At 41.4% G+C, this 21955-nt stretch overlaps 1 protein-coding gene across 1 annotated transcript in view; it reads left to right on the top strand.

The window, feature by feature from the left end:
* Positions 1–452: 452 nt before the first annotated feature.
* cyb5r4 (cytochrome b5 reductase 4) overlaps positions 453–21955 on the top strand; it is a 38342-nt gene continuing 16839 nt past the window's right edge. The window contains exons 1-14 of the mRNA XM_070443793.1: positions 453–734; positions 1348–1469; positions 1753–1906; positions 6555–6655; positions 6835–6919; positions 7019–7057; positions 7197–7323; positions 7454–7511; positions 7676–7769; positions 16175–16207; positions 16438–16560; positions 16870–17010; positions 19721–19876; positions 21156–21171. Of these exons, the coding sequence (XP_070299894.1) occupies positions 626–734; positions 1348–1469; positions 1753–1906; positions 6555–6655; positions 6835–6919; positions 7019–7057; positions 7197–7323; positions 7454–7511; positions 7676–7769; positions 16175–16207; positions 16438–16560; positions 16870–17010; positions 19721–19876; positions 21156–21171 (1358 nt within the window). The 5' untranslated portion in view covers positions 453–625. The remainder of the gene's footprint in view (positions 735–1347; positions 1470–1752; positions 1907–6554; positions 6656–6834; positions 6920–7018; positions 7058–7196; positions 7324–7453; positions 7512–7675; positions 7770–16174; positions 16208–16437; positions 16561–16869; positions 17011–19720; positions 19877–21155; positions 21172–21955) is intronic.

Genomic DNA, 21955 nt, shown 5'->3' with positions numbered 1-21955 from the left:
ATTACTGCCCAACTGGCCATTCAGCAGCTCTCTCATGCATCTACCGGATGTGTGTGTGTGTGTGTGTGTGTGTGTGTGTGTGTGTGTGTGTGTGTGTGTGTCTGTGTGTGTGTGTGTGTGTGTGTGTGTGTGTGTGTGTGTGGAGCTTTGAGCACAACACACTGTGGTCAGTAGTGAATGATTGTATCAGGCTGTTAAGTGATGGGAGCAGCTCACACATTGTTGAAGATGATCAAACACAGGCCTGTTTCCCAGATTAACTTTCTCGCTCATGGTTACCACAATACATTTTTAATCTGAGATTGATTATTATGCATGTTGTTGAATTTATGACACACATCAAACCTATAACCCACTGCACTTTTATTTTGAAGTCACGTGTCAAGAAGAAACTATTCCCATCTAGGAATCCTCTTAGTGAGATTTGACTAATCAGATTATGTAGGGACGTAGAACTATCCCTGCACTGACGCTGGTTGGTCATATAAATACATTCAAACCGTCTTTTTATATTGTTTTGCAATAGGCCATTGTACCTACAAGGCTCATGTGATACATGGGATAGTCACATTTCTGAATTGTGACAAAATAACTGTAGGCCTATGGACATTATTAACATATTGGGATGTTAAATCATTCCAACGAAGATTCAGAAGAGGACGAGGAGGAGGGAGATGGAGGAAGAGCGAAATATGTTTCTAATGTGACCATTTTTTTCTCTGGTTTCATACCAGGTAGGCTACGTGTACTAAGTTATAATTTAGCATTTTCAAATACTCACATTTATATTGCCAAAAATATACCCTATAAAAACATAAATATGAGTCCTATTTTACCTTTATTTACATCGTCTTCTGAATTTTTCAGAGCGCTCTGTACTGTATCAGAGCGACTGTTGAGATTTATCTTTACACTAGATGGCGCTCTAGGTATTTTGGATACAGTTTTACTTTAAGTGGTTTGACAATTCGTCATCATATTGCGACACCCTCTGCAGCCACCGTGGGAATGTAGTTTTTAACAGTGACAACGCCGAATAGGTGTTGTTTATATAGTCAAATATTTTTGAACGAACAATGTATTGGAAGTGTCATTTGGTTCGGTCGAGATCTAGGTCACCGGTTATTTCATACGTCTGATATTATGGACATATTTGGGCGTTTTGTTGTGAATTTGCTCTTCCGGGGTGCAAGCCAGTCAGCTAGATAGTTAGCTAAATTACTCAACTAGTGTCACTTCAGGGAAATGTGTTTCTTGTGACACAACGGAAACATAATTTCACAGTGGTTCACACCTCCAAGAGTTGGTCCTTTATTGTCGTGTTAATCGAAGACCCGTCTTATACAGGATTTCTCCGGAATTTGGCCTGCTTTCGAAGAGTCGTGATGCTGAACGTCCCATCCCAGTCGTTCCCTGCAGCCAGCTCTCAGCAGCGTGTTGCTCCGGCCGGTCAGTCCGGCAGGAACAAGGTACTGTACCGGTAGTTGTCGACATGATTGCTGTGTGTGCCTATATATCATACATAATGTTGATGTTCCATCAATGGATTAGACTATTGTTATCCTACTATGTGAATGTTCTGTAGTCCAATTTTATATTGAGTTAGAAGACCCTGTCTGCAAAGTCAACCTTAAATTGATTGTCATCATGCCACACCCTTTGACACCACTTTACTGAACTGTAAGTGTAAGGCTGTGTTATCATGATACCACCTTTTCTGACTGTGAGGGCTGTTCTTCCATGTTGTTTCAGGTAGCATTGAAGCCTGGCCACAGTCTGATGGACTGGATCCATGTGGCTAAGAGTGGCCGGGACCTGACAGGGCTGAGAGGCAGACTTATAGACGTCACGGAGGAGGAGCTGCAAAAACACAACACACGTGATGACTGCTGGACCTGCATACGAGGTTACACAAGCTAGCCCTATAATGTACACACACACACAATACTGGTCCTGGTGTTTTTCACGTTTTTGTTTCAGCCCAGTACTAACACACTCGATTTAACTAATCAAGGGCTCAATGCCTTTCCAGGGCTAGAGTTGGAGAAACTGTTCTATTACTGAAATTGTTCAGGAAAATAAATGTGAAAAGTACACATACACACACAGTAGCCGCATACTATCTGTACACAATTCTGTCTCTTCTCTCCAACTTCCGTAGTCCTAATTGAGTGATTCCTCACGATACCCAGTCAAAACAAATGACATGATTTTGGGGATTTTCATTAAATGTAATCCATAGAATAGTCCTTTCAAGGAAAGATTGTATTTGATATTTGTATCTAAAAGCATAATTGAGAAATAGTTAATCAAAGGTGGCATATTTATTACATTTTGCCTTACCTAGGCCTCCTTTTAATAACCAATAATGTTTAACCTGTAGCTGCTGCAATACAACGCAGAAATGTGTTTCATATGAAGCTTTACCACTTGCTCTGTAATATGAGTAGTATTTTGATTTCCCCCMAAAAATTATTACATTAATTTATGAATATTTAATCATACAACATGAATATAGAAAATATAGAAAAAATATAATATAGAAAATATGTTTAAAATATATTGTTGATCATTATATACTCTACGGGCTTATAAAAGTTCCAGACTGGGATCTCTGCTAGTTTTAAAGTTATGGCCCTTTTTTTAAATTGGCATAGTTCAGCAATGTAACCAATCACAGCCCTCCTTCTACTTGTATCATTGCACATTCTGCAATTCACCATTTTGAATCAATCTTCACATTCACTCTTTTGTTAATGCTTAAAAATGGGTCATAACTCTTAAAGTAGCAGAGATCCCAGTCTGGAACTTTGCTAAGTCTGTTGAGTATAATATGTTCAATCATATATTAAAACATTTGCCAATTTCAATATCATGTTTATATTTTTCAATATTCATAAGTTCATGTAAAGAAAAAGTTATTCAAATAAAAATACTACTCATATTACAGAGAAGGCAGTATAGCTTCATATGACACCAATGTTTGCTTTGTAGCACCTACAGATGAAACATTCTGGAGTCTTAAAGGAAGCCTAAGTTAGGACAAAATGTCATAATATGCCAACTTTAATAAATCATTTCTCAATTATGGTTTTAAATACAAATGTCAAGTCTGTCAACAATCCTTCCTCCAAAGAACTATTACGGTGTGTTTTGTTACGTTACAGCCTTATTCTAGAATGGATTACATCGTTTTTTCCCCCTCATCAATCTGCACACAATGCCCTATAATGACAAAGTGAAAATAGGTTTGTAGAAATGTTTGCAAATGTATTTAAAACAAAAAACAGATCTTATTTACGTAATTATTCAGACCCTTTCCTATGAGTCTCAAAATTGAGCTCAGGTGCATCCTGTTTCCATTGATCATCCTTGAGATGTTTCTACAACTTGATTGGAGTCCACCTGTGGTAAATTCAATTGATTGGACATGATTTGGAAAGGCACAGACCTGTCTATATAAGGTCCCACAGTTGACAGTGCATGTCAGAGCAAAAACTAAGCCATGAGGTCGAAAGGAATTGTCTCTGGAGCTCCAAGACAGGATTGTGTCGAGGTACAGATCTGAGGATTGGTACCCAAAAAAATCTGCCGCATTGAAGGTCCCCAAGAGCACAGTGGCCTCCATCATTCTTAAATAGAAGAAGTTTGGAACCACCAAGACTCTTCCTACAGCTGACCGCCCGGCCAAACTAAGCAATCGGAGGAGAAGGGCCTTGGTCAGGGAGATGACAAGAACCTGATGGTCACTGAGGAAAACTGGCACCATCCCTATGGTGGTGGCAGCATCATGCTGTGGGGATGTTTTTCAGCGGCAGGGACTGGGAGACTAGTCAGGATCGAGGGAAAGATGAATGGAGCAAAGAKAGATCCTTGATGAAAACCTGCTCAGGACTTCAGACTGCGGCGAAGGTTGACCTTCCAACAGGACAAAGACCCTAAGCACACAGCCAAGACAATGCAGGCGTGGCTTCGGGACAAGTCTCTGAATGTCCTTGAGTGGCCCAGGCAGAGCCCCGACTTGAACTCGATCGAACATCTCTGGAGAGACCTGAAAATAGCTGTGCATCGTTGCTCCACATCTATCCTGACAGAGATTGAGAATCCAACCTGCAGAGAATGGGAGAAACTCCCCAAATACAGGTGTGCCAAGCTTGTAGCGTCATACCCAAGAAGACTCAAGGCTGTAATCGCTGCCAAAGGTGCAACAACAAAGTACTGAGTAAAGGGTCTGAATACTTATGTAAATGTTATATTTCAGTTTTTTATTTGTAATACATTTGCAAACATTTCTACAAACCTGTTTTTGTGTTGTAATTATCTTGTATTGTGTGTAGCTTGATTAGGGAAAAAAACATGTAATCCGTTTTAGAATAAGGCTGTAACGTAACAAAATGTGGAAAAAGTCAAGGGGTCTGAATACTTTCCGAAGGCACTATATATGGATTACATAGAGTGAAAATCCTCAAAATCATGGTATTTTTTTTGTCTGGGTTTCGTGAGGAATCACTTTCGGGAAGGAATCTAACACATTTCATCCTCTCGTTTCCACATGTGCGTCATTGAGATTAAATGCACTCATTGGTAGTCATGGAGTGGGTTCATTTGTCCAAGGACATTGAGTAATAAAGCTTAATTGAATTTGCTATGAAGGAAGATTATGCAGGCTTTAGTGTCTAGGACTCTGTCCACTTCTTCTTATTCAGAGCAGAACAGGGGTGCCTTCCTCCCTTTGTGTGCCTCTTTTTCTCTCTTCCCTCCCTATACCTCTCTCTCTTACCCAAACTCATACACTCACATATGCTTGGCACACAGGAAGAACCTTTTTGGACTTAGTTGACAAACAAATAACAACACCCAGCAGCAGCATTAGGTTGTAGAGAAGAAATGTGGAATTACACAACCGTATGCTGATAACATTATCATCATGTCTCATTATTATTCATGTTTTCAGATTTGTTGATCGCACTCATCAGCACTCCCATAGGGATGTGTGATGAAGGCATTAGCTAACCAATTTAATATCAGTAGGCTATAAGACAGTTATTGGCGATTGTATACACACATGAAGGTTCCCTGTGGTGTACATACCTTCTCCTCTCATACACAGTGTTTCCTTGCAGCTCTTTCTTTTTTCAGGGTCAGGAAGTCACCCGGCTACAGCGTGGCCATGTCTTTGTGTTGGGAGGATAATGCTGTGTTTGTTGGGATGATGTCTTTGTATTAGGAGGATACGGCTGTGTTTGTTGGGATGATGTCTTTGTATTGGGAGGATAATGCTGTGTTTGTTGGGATACTGTCTGCGTTGGGAGGATCATTTTGTATTTGGTGGGATAATGTATTTTTGTTGGGAGGATAATGTTGTGTTTGTTGGGATAATGTTTTTGTGTTGGGGGATAATGTTGCGTTTGTTGGGATGATGTCTGTGATGGGAGGATAATGTTGTATTTGTTGGGATAATGTTTTGTGTTGGGAGGATAATGTTGTGTTTGTTGGGATAATGTGTTTGTGTTGGGAGGATAATGTTGTGTTTGTTGGGATACTGTCTTTGAGTAGGGTATGTCTTTATGTTGTGAGAAGGCTTTCTTTAGAAATAATTGGAGGCTGGGCACAGCCTTCAACTCCCCCTCAACACCATACATTACAATGTGTATAGTTCAATCATAGTTTAATCATTCATAACCATTTATTTGAATGTATTGGCTGAATTCACTGTTATATTTGTCGTTGTGAGTGGGCCCACATACATGGAGACTGACTGTACACTGAGTATACAAAACATTAAGAACACCTGCTCTTTCCATGACATAGCTTTCACCTGGTCAGTCTATGAYCCCTTATGGATGTCACTTGTAAAACCACTTCAATCGGTGTAGATAAAGGGGAGACAGGTTAAAGAAGGATTTTTAAGCCTTGAGACAATTGAGACATGGATTGTCTGTGTGCCATTCAGAGGGTGAATGGACAAGACAAAAAATGTAAGTGCCTTTGAACGGGTTATGGTAGTTGGTGCCAGGCGCACCGGTTTGTGCCAAGAACTGCAACGCTGCTGGATTTTTCACACTCAACAGTTTCCGTGTGTATCAAGAATGGTCCACCACCCAAAGGACATCCAGCCAACTTGACACAACTGTGGGAAGCATTGGAGTCAACATTGGCCAATATCCCTGTGGAACGTTTTCGACACCTTGTAGACATCATGCCCTGACAAATTGAGGCTGTTCTGAGAGCAAAATGTTGCAACTCAATTTAAGGAAGGTGTTCCTAATGTTTGGTATACTCCGTGTATAAGACTGGACATTAGTTTCTGTCAGCAGAGGGCGCTAACTTGTCACACCTCTTACAGTATTGCATCTTATACTTCAGTTAGGCTATTGGGTGATGACTTTTGGGAGCCAACATCCCTACAATGCTGGTCATTTCTTACACGAGTTAGCCCTAATATACAGATATTTAATACATTTTTAATTGTGAATTGCTTATATATATTTATKTATTTTTGTTCCTTTGAGTATTTTGTGAATAAATACTATAATTTCCTGTGTGTGTCTCAGGCATGGTTTATAATGTGAGCCCCTACATGGATTTCCACCCTGGAGGAGAAGAGGAACTGATGAAGGCAGCTGGGAAAGACGGAACAGACCTTTTTGACCAGGTCCGCTCTAATTGAACTTTCCCAAGTTAAAGGACTACCTTGGAAGTTCACATGTTAAAACACACAAGTTCAAAACATTAAAGCACATAATGTGTGTTATGATGCCGTGCGTGTCTAAGCTCTCTTGCTCACTTTCTCCCTGTCTGCCTTTGTCCCTGAATCTGTGGCCATATGAGCAGGTCCACCGGTGGGTGAACTATGAGTCCATGTTAAAGGAGTGTATGGTAGGGAGGATGGCTGTGAAGGCCAGCACTGCTCTCAAAGGTACAGTAACACACAATCCCTCTGTCTCAGGACTTTAATGCACCGTATTCTCTCTTTCATGCAGGATGTTTTTTGACCCTTTCTAATTTGTCTCYACAGCTCAGTCTGTGATAAAGGACAGCATCACTCATTTAAATGGTAATGTACAAAATAACAATAAGAATAGTGCAGAAACAACCCTACGATTGTTCTGTACTGTCTGGTGTTTGTGTGTGGGTGTTCTATATCCTGTGTGGCTGAAATCAGAGTCCTTACTCTTGTCTCTCTCTCTCCTCAGGTCTAGCCCCCCCTCCTCCGCCCACCTCCATGCTCCCTCCTGCTTTCCTCACCCCTCCCTCACCCTCCTCATCACTGCAACCCTCAGCCGCCCYGCCACCAACCCAACCCAAAGACGCYCGGCCCAGGTACGCTCACAAAACAACAAGAACAACTGTTATGATATTGAGAATGGTGACAGACTGGATGATGTGAGGTGTGATAGATAGATGTGAGAAGGTAATGAACATACTGTATCTGTACATTGTTTCTTTTTAGGTATGACTGGTTTCAAACTGATGTCACAGTCAATATTGTGGTTTACACCAAACGGAAGGTAAACATACCCACTTTGCAATTTTAAAATGCAGACATTTGAGTGAAATGTGAGCCAGAATGGGCAGTAGTTGTTCTTTAACCTCACCCCCCCTCTTTTCTCTCTCCTCTTTCCCTCTTCTTCCTTATTTTCTGTCCTCTCTTTTACCCCCTCTCATCTCGCAGCTCCCCAGCTCTGGCTGTACCATAGTTGACCTGCAAGATGGTGTTCTACGGGTGGAAGTTCTTCTGGGGAAAATGTCCTACATACTGCGTCAATGTAAGTCGCAGCTTCCTTTGATACAACATTGTGACTGTCCACTATGCCAGGGAGCTGTTTTCTGACATGAGTTATCGTAGCCGCCTCTTTCAATCTCCTTTCTTTTAATCTCCTTTCTTTTATCCATCTATTACAGTCAGTCTCTCTCTTTGTCTCTAACCATCCTGTACTACTGGTGTGAACGTTTAAACCAAATTGGCATCGTTAACCGAAAAACTATGTTTATTATTATATATTTTTCTTATTTCCTCCCATAAAATGTAAATCACAGTGCAGTTATCACAACTAGCACTAACAGGTCCCGATCATCATCATAAAGGGAACATACCTAACGCAACAATGCTGTAATGTTAGGAGGAGATATGCATCTTTCAAATGATTTGCCACGGATATAAAGCGCTCTGAACTTCATCGTCGTTAACAGTTGGGAAAATGACAGGGAAGTGACAGCAGCGAAGTCCTGTTTGGCAATACTTTGAGAAATTAAATGAGAASGTGATGAAATGCAAACTTTGCGAGGTGGAATTGAGCAACAGTGGCAGTACAGGTGCAATGCTTAACCGTCTGAAAGGGAGGCACCTTAACACCCAAACCTGCTGGCAGCAGCGCAGGCCCCAAACAACAGGCATTAGACAGGCTCTTCAGTCTTTACACGAAAGAAGTGCGATATTGGACGGAGTGAGAAAATCACAGCGCTGATTACAGAAATTATTGCAGTTGATATGCAGCCATTTTCAATGGTAGAGGATGTCGGCTTCAATGCACATCTAGAACTAGACTACAAGATGCCATATCGAACAACCGTGATGGCCCAGATGGAGAAATTGTACAATGATTGCTCTGCAAGTACAAAACGCGAGCTCTCAAAGTCAAACACCTCATACATGGCATTAACAATATCAAATCAAAGTGTATTGGTCGCGTACACAGATTTGCAGAAGTTATCACAGGCGCAGCGAAATACATTTTTGGACATCTACACGCTGTCTTACATCATCACTGCAACGAAACAACACATTGATGAGAAGTGGGACATAAGGTAGGGATGGGCGGTTTACCATATTTTACTATGCACGGACCGGTTTGGATTTTTTACTTTACCTTCTATAACGGTATTTCAGTTTTTGGTTTGTTAAATGTGATGGGAAACTCTGGCGCGTGTAATGTCAGTTTTGATCGTTTTCTACCTGAGCCATTTTTCTCCCTCCTGATGCATGCCGCTTCCCACACCAAGCCCTGACCCCTGTCACTCAAGGAGAGAGCAGTTGCTCGACCACGTGAGTCACGAGCACTTTCTTGCTATTCACTCTGCTGTCTGCATGGTCAGATAGATGTAACAAGATATTTGTGAAAACAATGCTGCTTTTCACAAGCATTCTATAAGTACACTTAGTTTGKATTTTCTTAGCAAGCTGTGACTAAAATAAATCGTGTTAACAGCTAATGCTAATTGCTAACGTTAGCTAGCTTGCTAAATTGACTAAGAGTCAAAGCAAACGCTATACAGCCTGGTACCAGTAGTAATGTTACGTCTGATGCCGGCGTTCCAAGGCATGCATTGAAATCGCTAAGCAGTGTACTTGGAAGTAATTTACTGGAATTAGCTTTGTTTCTCCATCACTAGGTACCAGTGCTGGTGTTGGCCTAGATAAGCATATTGTTTGTGCAACGTTATCTTCTAAATCAGAGAGGAATAGGTGAAGCATAAATATGTTAGCTAGCTACATTAGGTAAAACAGCTGTGACACACTCTTTTCACGCCACTTCGATACAGCTACGGCCGGATGTGATTTTCTTTGCAGGTTAGTGTAATATTCATATGTGTAAACATATTGAATTATAATTGGATGCATTTTACCGCCATATCATACTGTGCTATGATTGGTWAAGACCACCCAAATGGTTAGGTGATGGTCAGTTTGATCCTGGTTGGCGATACGTGAACATGCCAGTTATAGCTAGCTAATAAAGARCTACGTTAAGAAATATCCTGTAGTACTGCATTTTATTATTTTGTACAAAGTGTGCAAAACAAGACATGGTGTCAGAGTAAAAGRTCTTACAAGATGGATTTTTCTGGAGTTCCTTCACCTCGAATGGACTGGGAGTCTACAAACTTACCTGATGGATGGCGTAAGTTCAAACAGCATGTGGAGCTAATGTTCACGGGTCCTCTGAAGGACAAAGGAGAAGAGGGAAAGTGCAGCTACCTACTCCTCTGGATCGGTGAAAARGGGAGATATTTACAACACATGGMCACTTAYCGAGGCTGAATCAAAGGTACTGCAAACATACTACGATCGTTTTGAAGCATATGTTGTGCCGAAGACCAATACGATATTCGCTAGGTACAAATTCCATGAGAAAGTACAGGGAGCTAGCGAGTCTTTTGAACAGTTTGTGACTGAGCTGCGTCTGCTTGTGAAAGACTGTGATTATGCAAATAAGGATGAGATGGTCAGGGACCGTATTGTATTTGGAATACACTCACCGCGAGTGAGAGAGAAACTTTTGAATGTTGGGTCTGAGGTAACGCTGGACAAAGCTATCGACATAGCCAGATCTCACGAGCTAGCACAGGCTCAGATGAAAACCATTTCACGAGCGCATTACGTGAACAAGCAGTGCACGCAGTCAGGCAGACATCAAAGCACACCTCCGGTGTGCAGAGAGCGCGTTTTAGAACGGAGAGAGACATAACTCCAAAACAGAGCGACACAGACTCAAAACGCCCCAAAACATGTGGATATTGTGGATACAAAGTGCATGGCGAACAAGGAAAATATCCGGCTAAAGGCAAACAGTGCACTAAATGTGGAAAATGGAATCACTTTGCAAAGGTGTGCAGAGCTTACCGTGGAAAAATAGTACACACAGTGAGTGAAGATGAAATGTCAATCAAAGAGTCAAACGCTGATGAACTGTTTATTGATTCAGTGACACAGAAAAGTCAAATATCAGAGACAGAGCAAGCCTTTGCTGACATTGAGATAGGAACACAAGGCACAAAGCTAAAGTTCAAACTAGACACTGGTGCACAAGTAAACATTATTCCTCTGAATAAGTACTTGCAGTTTGACATCTGAGTGCGAGCTACAGCCCACCACGCGCAGACTGACTGGTTATGGTGGTGAACAGCTCCCAGTAAAAGGCACATGCACTTTCAAATGCAAATACAAGGAAAGTGACATGATGTTGGACTTTTATGTTGTTGACACTAGAGCACCTGCAGTGCTAGGTCTTAAAGCATGTTTAGACATGGACCTCATCAAGCTAGTTTTATCAGTGACAGCACCAGTAGAGACAGACAATGTACTGGAGGAGTTTGCTGATGTTTTTACAGGAATAGGATTATTCCCAGGAGAATGTACCATTCACCTTGACCCAGACGCAATCCTGTGGTCTACCCACCGAGAAGGATTCCCCTTGCTCTCCGTGCCCGTCTGAAGAAAGAGTTGGAGAGCATGGAGCAATCTGACATAGTCACCAAGGTTACAGAACCGACTGACTGGGTAAATACGTTAGTGGTGGTGGAGAAACCACGCACAGGCAAGCTCCGAGTATGTCTCGACCCAAGAGACTTGAACAAGGCTATCAAACGCCCCCATTATCCTTTACTGACACTAGATGGCATCACACACAAGCTAGCGGGAGCACACTACTTCAGTGTCATGGACGCTAGATCAGGCTACTGGGCTATCAAGCTCACAGACGAGTCATCTAAGCTTACAATATTCAACACACCTTTTGGACGTTACAGGTTCCGTCGCCTGCCTTTTGGGATTATCTCAGCCCAAGACGAGTTTCAGCGAAAGATCGACGAAGTATACGAAGGCCTCGACGGAGTTGTGGTAATTGTGGACGACATCCTTGTCTATGGTCGAACCAAAGAGGAGCACGACCGAAACCTCCGTGCGATGCTGCAAAGGTCCCGTGAGAGAGGAGTCCGGCTCAACCCCGAGAAGAGCACAGTCGGCGCTACAGAGGTCAGCTACTTCGGACATCTTCTTACAGCGACTGGAATYAAGCCAGATCCACAGAAGATCTTAGCCATAAAAGAAATGGAGCCACCAACGAACCGTGCAGAGCTGGAAACAGTGCTTGGCATGGTCAACTACTTAGCCAAGTTCGCACCCATTCTCTCCAATGCTAATGCACCCCTGCGTCAACTGCTAAAGCAGTCCAGTGAGTTTCTCCGGGACAAGCAACACGAAATTGCTTTCCAGAATGTGAAAGACTTGATCACGAGAGAACCAGGACCAATCCTTGCCTACTACGACCCCGACAAAGAGCTCAGACTCCAAGTGGACGCGTCGAAGTATGGACTAGGTGCAGTGCTACTGCAAGAAGGAAAGCCCATTGGCTACGCTTCCAAATCTCTCACAGACTGTGAAATCAACTACGCTCAAATCGAAAAGGAGCTCTACGCCATTCTGTTCGGATGTAAACATTTCCATCAGTACATATATGGACGACAAGTCATTGTGGAATCCGACCACAAGCCCCTTGAGTCAATTATGAGGAAACCACTAGCCGCAGCCCCGCCAAGGCTACAGAGAATGATCCTTCAACTACAAAAATACGACTTCACAATCACTCACCGTCCAGGCAAAGACATCCCTGTCGCAGACACGCTCTCCMGGAAGTTTCTTACCTATAAGGACAGCAGCCTCAGTGAAGGCATGGACATGCAAGTGCACACTGTGTACMRCAACTTACCAGTTAGTGACACAAAACTGAAGGAGATCCAAGCAGAAACCGAAAAGGACTCACAACTCGCACAGCTGAGGAAAGTCATACAGGATGGATGGCCTGAGGAGAGGAGAAAATGCCCTCCGAGCGTCTCAGTTCATCACGATGGTTCCAGAATTCTATCACAGATCAACGGAATCATTTTCAAAGGAGAGAAAATCATTATTCCTACCAGTCTCAGAGAAGAGATTTTGACAAAGATCCATGCTGGACACGTGAGCATGGAAATGCGCCATATGTCTTGAACGACGCCCCTCAAACACCAAAGAGCCAATGTTACCTCACTGTATCCCTGTCACCACAAGCCCGCATTACCCTCAAAGTAATGGCCTTGCTGAAAAATCTGTGCAGATTGCTAAATCACACATGGATAAAGCAAAAGCAGACAAGAGAGACCCCTACCTCAGTCTCCTTGAATACCGCAACACTCCAGTTGACAACTTCAAATCACCAGCCCAGCTGTTGATGAGCCGCTGACTTCGCTCAATCCTTCCCAACACCAACCAGCAGCTGCAACCTGAGGTCGTCAGCTACAAGGAAATGCATGAAAAACGTGCACAGAGACAACAACAACAAAAGCGATGCTAGACCACTGCCACCACTGATCGACAGAGAGTCAGATAGAATCCAGGAGCATGGCCTCTGGAAGCCAGCAGTCGTCATCCAGCCAGCTGACACTGAACGTTCATATCACGTCCGCACCGCAGAAGGAGCAGTGTACCGCCGCAATCGTCGTCACCTACTGAACACAAAAGAACAACACACTGATGAGATGAACTGTTCCCCTGAAAGAGAACGTGATGGACTAAACACACACACGGCACAACATACACCATACTCACCTGCAACACCACAAGAACTGTTGACTGACACAGAAGCATGCTCAGCATCATATCGCACAAGGTCAGGAAGAGAGGTCAAGCCCAGAGCTGTCCTAGACCTGTGAAATGTCAAAGGGTGTAGGCGGATCGCTGCCCTAAAAGAGTTCCACACTGTAAACTTGTTATTGAAAGTTCACTTGAAATGCTTTGGTATTGTATTTGTTTGAAATGTTAAGATGTATTTCTACTGTGAAAGCTGAGTTGCTGAGAATCCCTTGTTTGAAAAGTAACTATGTTGGATTATTGTTTCAGAGTCTATGTTGATTCAGTTGGTATAGTATGCAATATAAATGGTTACTTACCTTGAGTTTAAACTGCAGAGCATGTTTTCAAAAGAAATTCTTAGAATATGTAAACATTTTTATTTTGTTTTAAAAGAAGGGGGATGTAATATTCATATGTGTAAACATACTGAATTATAATTGGATGCATTTTACTGCCATATCATACTGTGCTATGATTGGTTAAGACCACCCAAATGGTTAGGTGATGGTCAGTTTGATCCTGGTTGGCGATACGTGAACATGCCAGTTATAGCTAGCTAATAAAGAGCTACGTTAAGAAATACCCTGTAGTATTGCATTTTATTATTTTGTACAAAGTGTGCAAAACAAGACAGTTAGGAGAGTTTTTTTTGCTAACCTTAACCTCAGTGTTCTGACCTGCTGCATGAATTATCCTAACCTGCTGCGAAAAAGTCACTATTTGTCGTAGATGTATCGAAGTTGCGTGAAAACGGCGTTTCTCGTAAGAAAACATGTAATGTAACATCTAATTAAAGTCCCCTGGAAACACTGACCAAAGCTTTGTTTCCTACCCTGTCAATAATTCCTCCCTGGCAGGTTTATTAATTTGTTGTCATATCAAACAACAATGTAGTCAAGGTGCTGCCCACTATATTCCAACTATAATCATTCTATTCCAGCAGTTCACCAATTAACTAGGTCTATATTTTTTTGCCCATATCATGCAGCCTTGCATGGCACAGTGTGTAAATTATAACAAAAGTGCAGGAAATGCAGAAATGTATGAAAATGCTAAACATTATTTTTGTTTGAAGTTGGATTGAACAGTATAAAGCAATCAGAATGGAGAAAGACCCATTGAATCACTTATAATTTGTGTTGCCACCCTAGGTTCATGAACTATTCATAAAGCATTTTTAGAATTTGTATTATTCAAAAACATAAAATAACTGCATACCGTCAAATGTGATATGATATTTTGGCCATATCGCCCAGCCCTGAAATTAAGTCCCATGTACTGACTACTGAGAACATGGAGGCACACAGCAGAGAACCTAAAAAATGGCATAAACTACTATCGTTGCTGAGTGGGTGCAGCAGTAAGGTGAGGGCTGTCTGGTAGCCACAGGGGAGAACAACTGCCCCCTCACATTGAGGATTTCAAGTTAAAGGCCGACCGCGATACTGTAGGCATTGTTTCCAGAAAACAGGATCCCCCTTTATAGTGAATGGGGAAATGGCAAACTTTCTGGTCAATATTCATGGTTATAAAAAWAAAAAAACCTGAACACGACCATGGTACCAATAATTGCTTCTGTTTCACCAGATGTATGTCCTTGAACCGATTACTTTAAAATTGCACACAGATGAGTTAGAAGGATAATTTAGTTGCTAATGGCCGCCTGCAGTACCTCCGTCGGCCTTCAACTTGAGATACTTAATGAGAGGAGGCAGCATTGAGATTGCATGCGCAGTTGATGTTGCAGGCTGTTTCCAAAAAGTCCTCCATGAAGCAAGATGGTGACTTGCTGAAAATACACTTCCTGATTTTCAAATCACTGAGCATTCTCATAGGAAACAATGGGGTGAAGTCATCTATGGGTTGCCATGACTGCATTAGTTTGAACTGCATTGCCCCCTAGCGGTCATACGCAGCACCATATCTGCGTTGTGAATAGTTTAATGATTTTTTTTTCTTATTGTTACATTTATTTATTTTTTTATGCAGTTTTTGTTGTGACATTTGTCACAATGCTATCCTGTACCCTAGTTAGGGCTGGCACAATTACATGTACCCTTTAACTGATGAAGACCCCGTTAAAAAATAGATGTACCATTTTTATTAGATTTTTTGTTGTGGTGTTGACGAACAGCTGAAAGAAGACCGGACATTTGTGCGGTTGAGTCCATTTCTGGTGTAACATGGACTATTAACAACGTGTTGAAACTTTGTTGCTCCTTGCTGAAACAAGCAAGGTGTTGTAGCAAATGAGTCTTCGGTTGCCTAGGCAATGACCCCCAGCACTACACAGCATGTGCAGTCAGGAGCGGAGATGAGAAGGAGAAAATGTGTGTAAAAAAAWGTTTTTYCTAATTCTTATTATTGTTTGCTATTCAAACGGTTGTTGCTGTGCATGGTCATTTTGACTGGCCAATTATCGTCATTCAGAATTCCATGACCATCACAGACCTAGTCCATTATCAGCTGTAATTATATTATTGAGTGCTTTCAGAGCTTATTTCTCCATCTGTGTTCCAGCCTGCCAGAGGACTTGACACCATTAGTGTCCAGTGTTTATCACTGGCTTATTAATGTTGGAGGGAAATATTGACTGTGTCAACCAGAGGAAATAAACTCTGTGCCCATTTCCACTAAACCCTCTATATCGGTCTATCTCTATCCCCCTGTCTGTCTGTCCCTCTCTTACTCGCTCTCTTTCCTTCTCTGTCTCTCTGTAAATGGGGTGATGAATTTGATTTCTATACATTTCTGGTAAACAACTCACTAGGAGGCTCTCTTTTTCAGGTCTAGCCCAAGAAGTAGATGGAAGCGTTGCTGGTAAGGAGAACATTTATGGTCTGATGTCTTTTCATAAGCTAAAGCTGACTAACTGTTAACGTTTACCAACTCCCTCCCTCGATCCCTCCCCCCATCTTTCTCCTTCTCTCCTCTTTCTCTCTTTCTCTCTCTCTCTCTCTCTCACTCACTCACTCACTCACTCACTCACTCACTCACTCACTCACTCACTCACTCACTCACTCTCACACACACACACTATGCTGGTACAGTCCACACAGCGTGTGCTGTGGGGAAGATTCAAGTCAGCATGCGTAAAGCGGCCAAAGGAAAGTGGGAGGAGCTTGGTGAACCACTGGAATTCCATGATTCTCTTTTCAGGAAGAAAGATCGAGGTATGAATAGGGGCTCTTTTCCAATATGTCTTTCCTTGATTCCTCACAGCCTCACTCCTCACCTTCTTCTCAAAACGCTTTGGAGGAGAATGTAAGAGGGGTGGGACCTTGTACTTTCTCCTCCAATGCGTTTTGAGGAGGAGGCAAGGAGAGAGGAAGTGAGGAATCGAGAAAAGACGAAAGAAAGAGCCAGAATGCCATTTCAGACACATCCAAAGAGATGTTTATCAATCGGTCTTCTGAATTGATTTTATTACATTCCCCTATTAACCAAAATCACATGTTAGTTATTCACTCTCTCTCTCTCAGCGATCTTCTACAGAGAGTGTATGTTAGTTTCTAAGACGGAGGTCACACACGACACCTGGGTGTTCCGGTTACAACTCCCTCTAGGGACGCTCATGCACGTGCCGGTTGGGAAACACATCTACCTCAAGTCCCTCATCCAAGGTAAGGCCTAGCCTATAGATCCATGCTAATGCTAACGCTACATATAGGCAAGCTCTAATCCCAAAGCAGCCCATGCGGTCCATTGCTTGTGCTTATGCTATGCTACATTTTATTTTTTTATTTAACCTTTACTTATACAGGTTTTTCTCATTGAGATAAAATAGATTTTTCAAGAGAGACCTGGTCCAACAGCAGCAGGGGGAACAACGTTTCAGACAAAACAACATTGAACGAAACTATAGACTAGAGGTCGACCGATTAATCGGAATGGCCGATTTAATTAGGACCGTTTTCATAACAATCGGAAATCGGTATTTTTGGACGCCGATTTTGCAGATTAAAAAAWAWAWATATATATWTTTTTTTACACACCTTTGTTTAACTAGGCAAGTCAGTTAAGAACACATTCTTATTTTCAATGACGGCCTAGGAACRKTGGGTTAATTAACTGCCTTGTTCAGGGGCAGAACGACAGATTTTTACCTTGTCAGCTCAGGGATTCAATCTGGCAACCTTACGGTTAACTTGGCCAATGCTCTAACCACCTGCCTCACAAGGAGCCCGCCTGTTATGCGAATGCAGTAAAAAGCCAAGGTAAGTTGCTAGCTAGCATTAAACTTATCTTATAAAAAACAATCAATCAATCAATCATAATCACTAGTTATAACTACACATGGTTGATGATATTACTAGTTTATCTAGCGTGTCCTGCGTTGCATATAATCGATGCAGTGCACATTCGCGAAAAAGGACTGTCGTTGCTCCAACGTGTACCTAACCATAAACATCATGCCTTTCTTAAAATCAATACACAGAAGTATATATTTTTAAACCTGCATATTTAGCTAAAAGAAATCCAGGTTAGCAGGCATATTACCAGGTGAAATTGTGTCACTTCTTCTTGCGTTCATTGCACGCAGAGTCAGAGTATATGCAACAGTTTGGGCCGCCTGGCTCATTTGCGAACTAATTTGCCAGATTTTACGTAGTTATGACATAACTTTGAAGGTTGTGCAATGTAACAGGAATATTTAGACTTTGGATGCCACCCGTTAGATAAAATACGTAACGGTTCCGTATTTCACTGAAAGAATAAACGTTTTGTTTTCGAGATGATAGTTTCCGGATTCGACCATATTAATGACCTAAGGCTCGTATTTCTGTGTGTTATTATGTTATAATTAAGTCTATGATTTGATAGAGCAGTCTGACTGAGCGATGGTAGGCACCAGCAGGCTCGTAAGCATTCATTCAAACAGCACTTCGTGCGTTTTGCCAGCAGCTCTCCGCTGTGCCTTCAAAACATTGCGCTGTTTATGACTTCAAGCTGATCAACTCCGGAGATTAGGCTGGTGGTACACCGATTGAAATGGCCTGAGCTAGTTAGCGGGGTGGCGCTAATAGCGTTTCAATCGTCACTTCTCTGAGACTTGCGAGTAGTTGTTCCCCTTTGCTCTGCATGGGAACACTGCTCGAAGGTTTGGCTGTTTGTCGATGTGTTCCTGGGTCAGAGCCAGGCTAGCAGCGAGGAGAGGGATGGAATCTATACTGTTACACTGGCAATACTAAAGTTGCCTATAAGAACATCCAATAGTCCTAATAGTAATCATGAATAACAAATCGTATAGAGAGAAATAGTCCTATTAATTCCCTTATAATAACTACAACCTAAAACTTCTTACCTGGGAATATTGAAGACTCATGTTAAAAGGAACACCAGCTTTCATATGTTCTCATGTTTCTGAGCAGGAACTTAAACGTTAGCTTTTCTTACATGGCACATATTGCACTTTTACTTTCTTCTCCAACACGTTGTTTTTTGCATTATTAAACCAAATTGAACATGTTTAATTATTTATTTGAGGCTATATGATTTATTGATGTATTATATGAAGTTAAAATAAGTGTTCATTCAGTATTGTTTGTAATTGTCATTATTCAAATACATTTTAAAATCGGCCGATTTAATCGGTATCGCCTTTTTTTTTGGTCCTCCAATAATCGGTATCGGCGTTGAAAAATCATAATTGGCCGACCTCTACTATAGACACAAATATCAGTACAACTATTACGTAATGAAACACAATGTCGTAACTAAAAACCAGCTGTTCTAAAGACAATTACACGCTTCTATGATATTTACAATCGACCAAGTGTTTAAACTCCACCACGTGACTAGATCATCACATTTTTAAATGTTCAGGGAGAATTTCCAGGACCACAGAGCTGAGTACTAAAACTATTTATACCATGACCTGTTCTAATTCTTGGTACTTGTTAAAGCAAATGAGAATGTGACCGTAACTGATCTGATTAAAAAAGAACAGAGATAAAATGGCATTTTACCCAATATGGCCTTATAAATCAGTGTATACCAGTGTTTAAGCCTACGCAAGGTCAATGACGACCAGCCAACAGCACTGTAGAGATCACAATGATGTGTTAAAKGTTTTTGATTGTTAATGAACCTGAGGGCCGCATGCTATACTGAATCAATTGCTCTCACGGTAGTGGTTGAGGCTTGCATATATATAACATCACTAAAATCTAAAACCGCCAGTAATGTACATCGTACCAGCTCCTTCCTGGCCTCCAGAGAAAAACAAGTCTTATGAAATGTGTAGACAGTTGGATAACGCTATATCTGGGCTGCCGCTAATCCCATAGCATCACATGTAATTCATTGCTAATGTTAATGCTATATGTGTAGACAGTGAGGTGGTGAAGCCCTACACGCCAGTCGAGGAAACACTGGTACCAGCTACACTGGACTCCACACAAGGGACTGCAGCCACTGACATCTTCCTCATGATCAAAGTCTACCCAGATGGAGTGTTGACTCSACACCTAAACAACCTCAACATCGGTAAGTCTGAGGCCCCCAGTAAACCTCACTGTTACAGCTAAGTGGGTTGTTCAAATGTTATTTATCACATACACCGAATACAACTGGTGTAGACTTTACATTGATATTCCAAACCATTTCCAAAGATGCAGAGTTGAATTATTATTATATATATATATATACATATATAGTTTTAAATAGTAACGATCAAAAGAGGAATCAAATAAAATACGCAAGAATGGAGCTATATACAGGGAGTACCAGATCAATGTGGAGCTATATACAGGGAGTACCAGATCAATGGGGAGCTATATACAGGAAGTACCAGATGATTGTGTAGAGGTATATACAGGGAACGTACCCAAGATCATTGTTTAGAGTATATGCAGGGAGTACACAGATCCATGTGTAGAGGTATATCACAGGGAGTAACCAAGCATCATGTGTAGAGGTACATACAGGGAGTACCAGATCAGTTGTGTAGAGTATATTACAGGGAGTACAGAATCATTTGTAGAGTATTAACCAGGGAGTACAGATCGTGTGTAGAGGTAATAACAGGGAGTACCAAGATCATTGTGTAGAAGCGTATATACAGGGAGTACCAGATCCATTGTTTGTAGAGTATATACAGGAGTCCCAGATCATTGTGTAGAGTAGTATACAGGGAGTACCAGATTCATTTGTGGTTAGAGGTATATACAGGAGTACCAGATCATTGTGTAAGGTATATACAGGGAGTACCAGATCCAATGTGTAGAGGGTATATACAGGGAGTACCAGATCCATGTGTAGAGGTAATACCAGGGAGTACCAGATCATTGTGTAGAAGGTATATACAGTGGGAGTACCAGATCATTGTGGTAGAGGTATATACAGGGAGTACAGATCCATGTGTAGAGTATATACAGGAGTACCAGATCAATGCTGTGTAGAGGATTACAGGGAGTACCAGATCATTGTGTGAGATATACAGGGAGAACCAGATCCATGTGTAGAGGTATATTACAGGGAGTACAGATCATTGTGTAGAGTATATACAGGGAGTACCAGATCAATGTGTGTAGAGTATATACAGGGAGTACCAGATCATTGTGTAGAGGTATCTACAGGGCAGTACCAGATCCATTGTGTAGAGGTACGAGCTACTTGAGGTTGATATATACATGAAGGCTAGGTAAAGTGACTAGGCATTCGGATAGATAATAATAAGAGTAAAGAAATATAAGGTTGTTAGTGAGTAGGTTGTGTGCGTGCGTGTGTTTGTTTCTGTGTGTGTAAATGTATGTGTGTGTTCAAGTGCTGTGTGTTCATATGTAAGTGGAATATTAATATATAGAGGTCAAGTTTGTTTTATAACTGGCTCCTACTTCAAACTTGTCATGTGTAGACGTAGGCTGTAAATAAAATCAATTGACAAACTTATTTTTTCATTGCTTGCGTGTGAGATGTACAGCAGCATACGTCAATCTGTAGGTGGTTTAGCCACGCTGTGGAATACTAAAATCTCAGATAAGTGAGCAAGGTAGGCAACAACACGAAGAAAAAAAATAGCATGTCAGAAACCAGAGAGAAGGTTATTTTTCTTCCAACCAGGATTGATTAGATTACCTTTTGTTTACCATGAACTCATTTACATGTTTTGCTGTTGCATACACAAGTAGACTAGGTGACAGAAGTTCTTGACTCCTGTGTGTCGATTAAAACAAAACTTAACAACATTTAGTCTTTAAAATGCAGTACACAAGCATTGATTGTGATTATGATAGGGTACTGCATTTACATGACCGTTAGTAATAACATGATTATGACGTTAACATTCACAGGGAGGACTATACTCTAACTAGCTACCATTGTGATTAGGGATATACTTATGATTAATAGTAGCACTTTGCAATTCTATTCTCATTATGTATTTTGAGTATTAAATGTCAGATGTTAGTTAGGGCTCAAACGTTTGGAAATGAAGCCTCCTCGACCGTGCTTCTGCTCGTAAAATGACTACCAAATGTACCCATTTCATTAAAAATCAATTATCTACTTGATATATAAAGTTGATAATTGTCCATAATTGCTGGTTACAACATTATAAGCGATAAT

The sequence above is a fragment of the Salvelinus sp. IW2-2015 genome, linkage group LG6.1 (assembly GCF_002910315.2).
Source record: "Salvelinus sp. IW2-2015 linkage group LG6.1, ASM291031v2, whole genome shotgun sequence".
Lineage (NCBI taxonomy): Eukaryota > Metazoa > Chordata > Actinopteri > Salmoniformes > Salmonidae > Salvelinus > Salvelinus sp. IW2-2015.
Note: the sequence above shows the minus strand (reverse complement) of the source record. Positions and strands in the feature narration are given on the sequence as shown.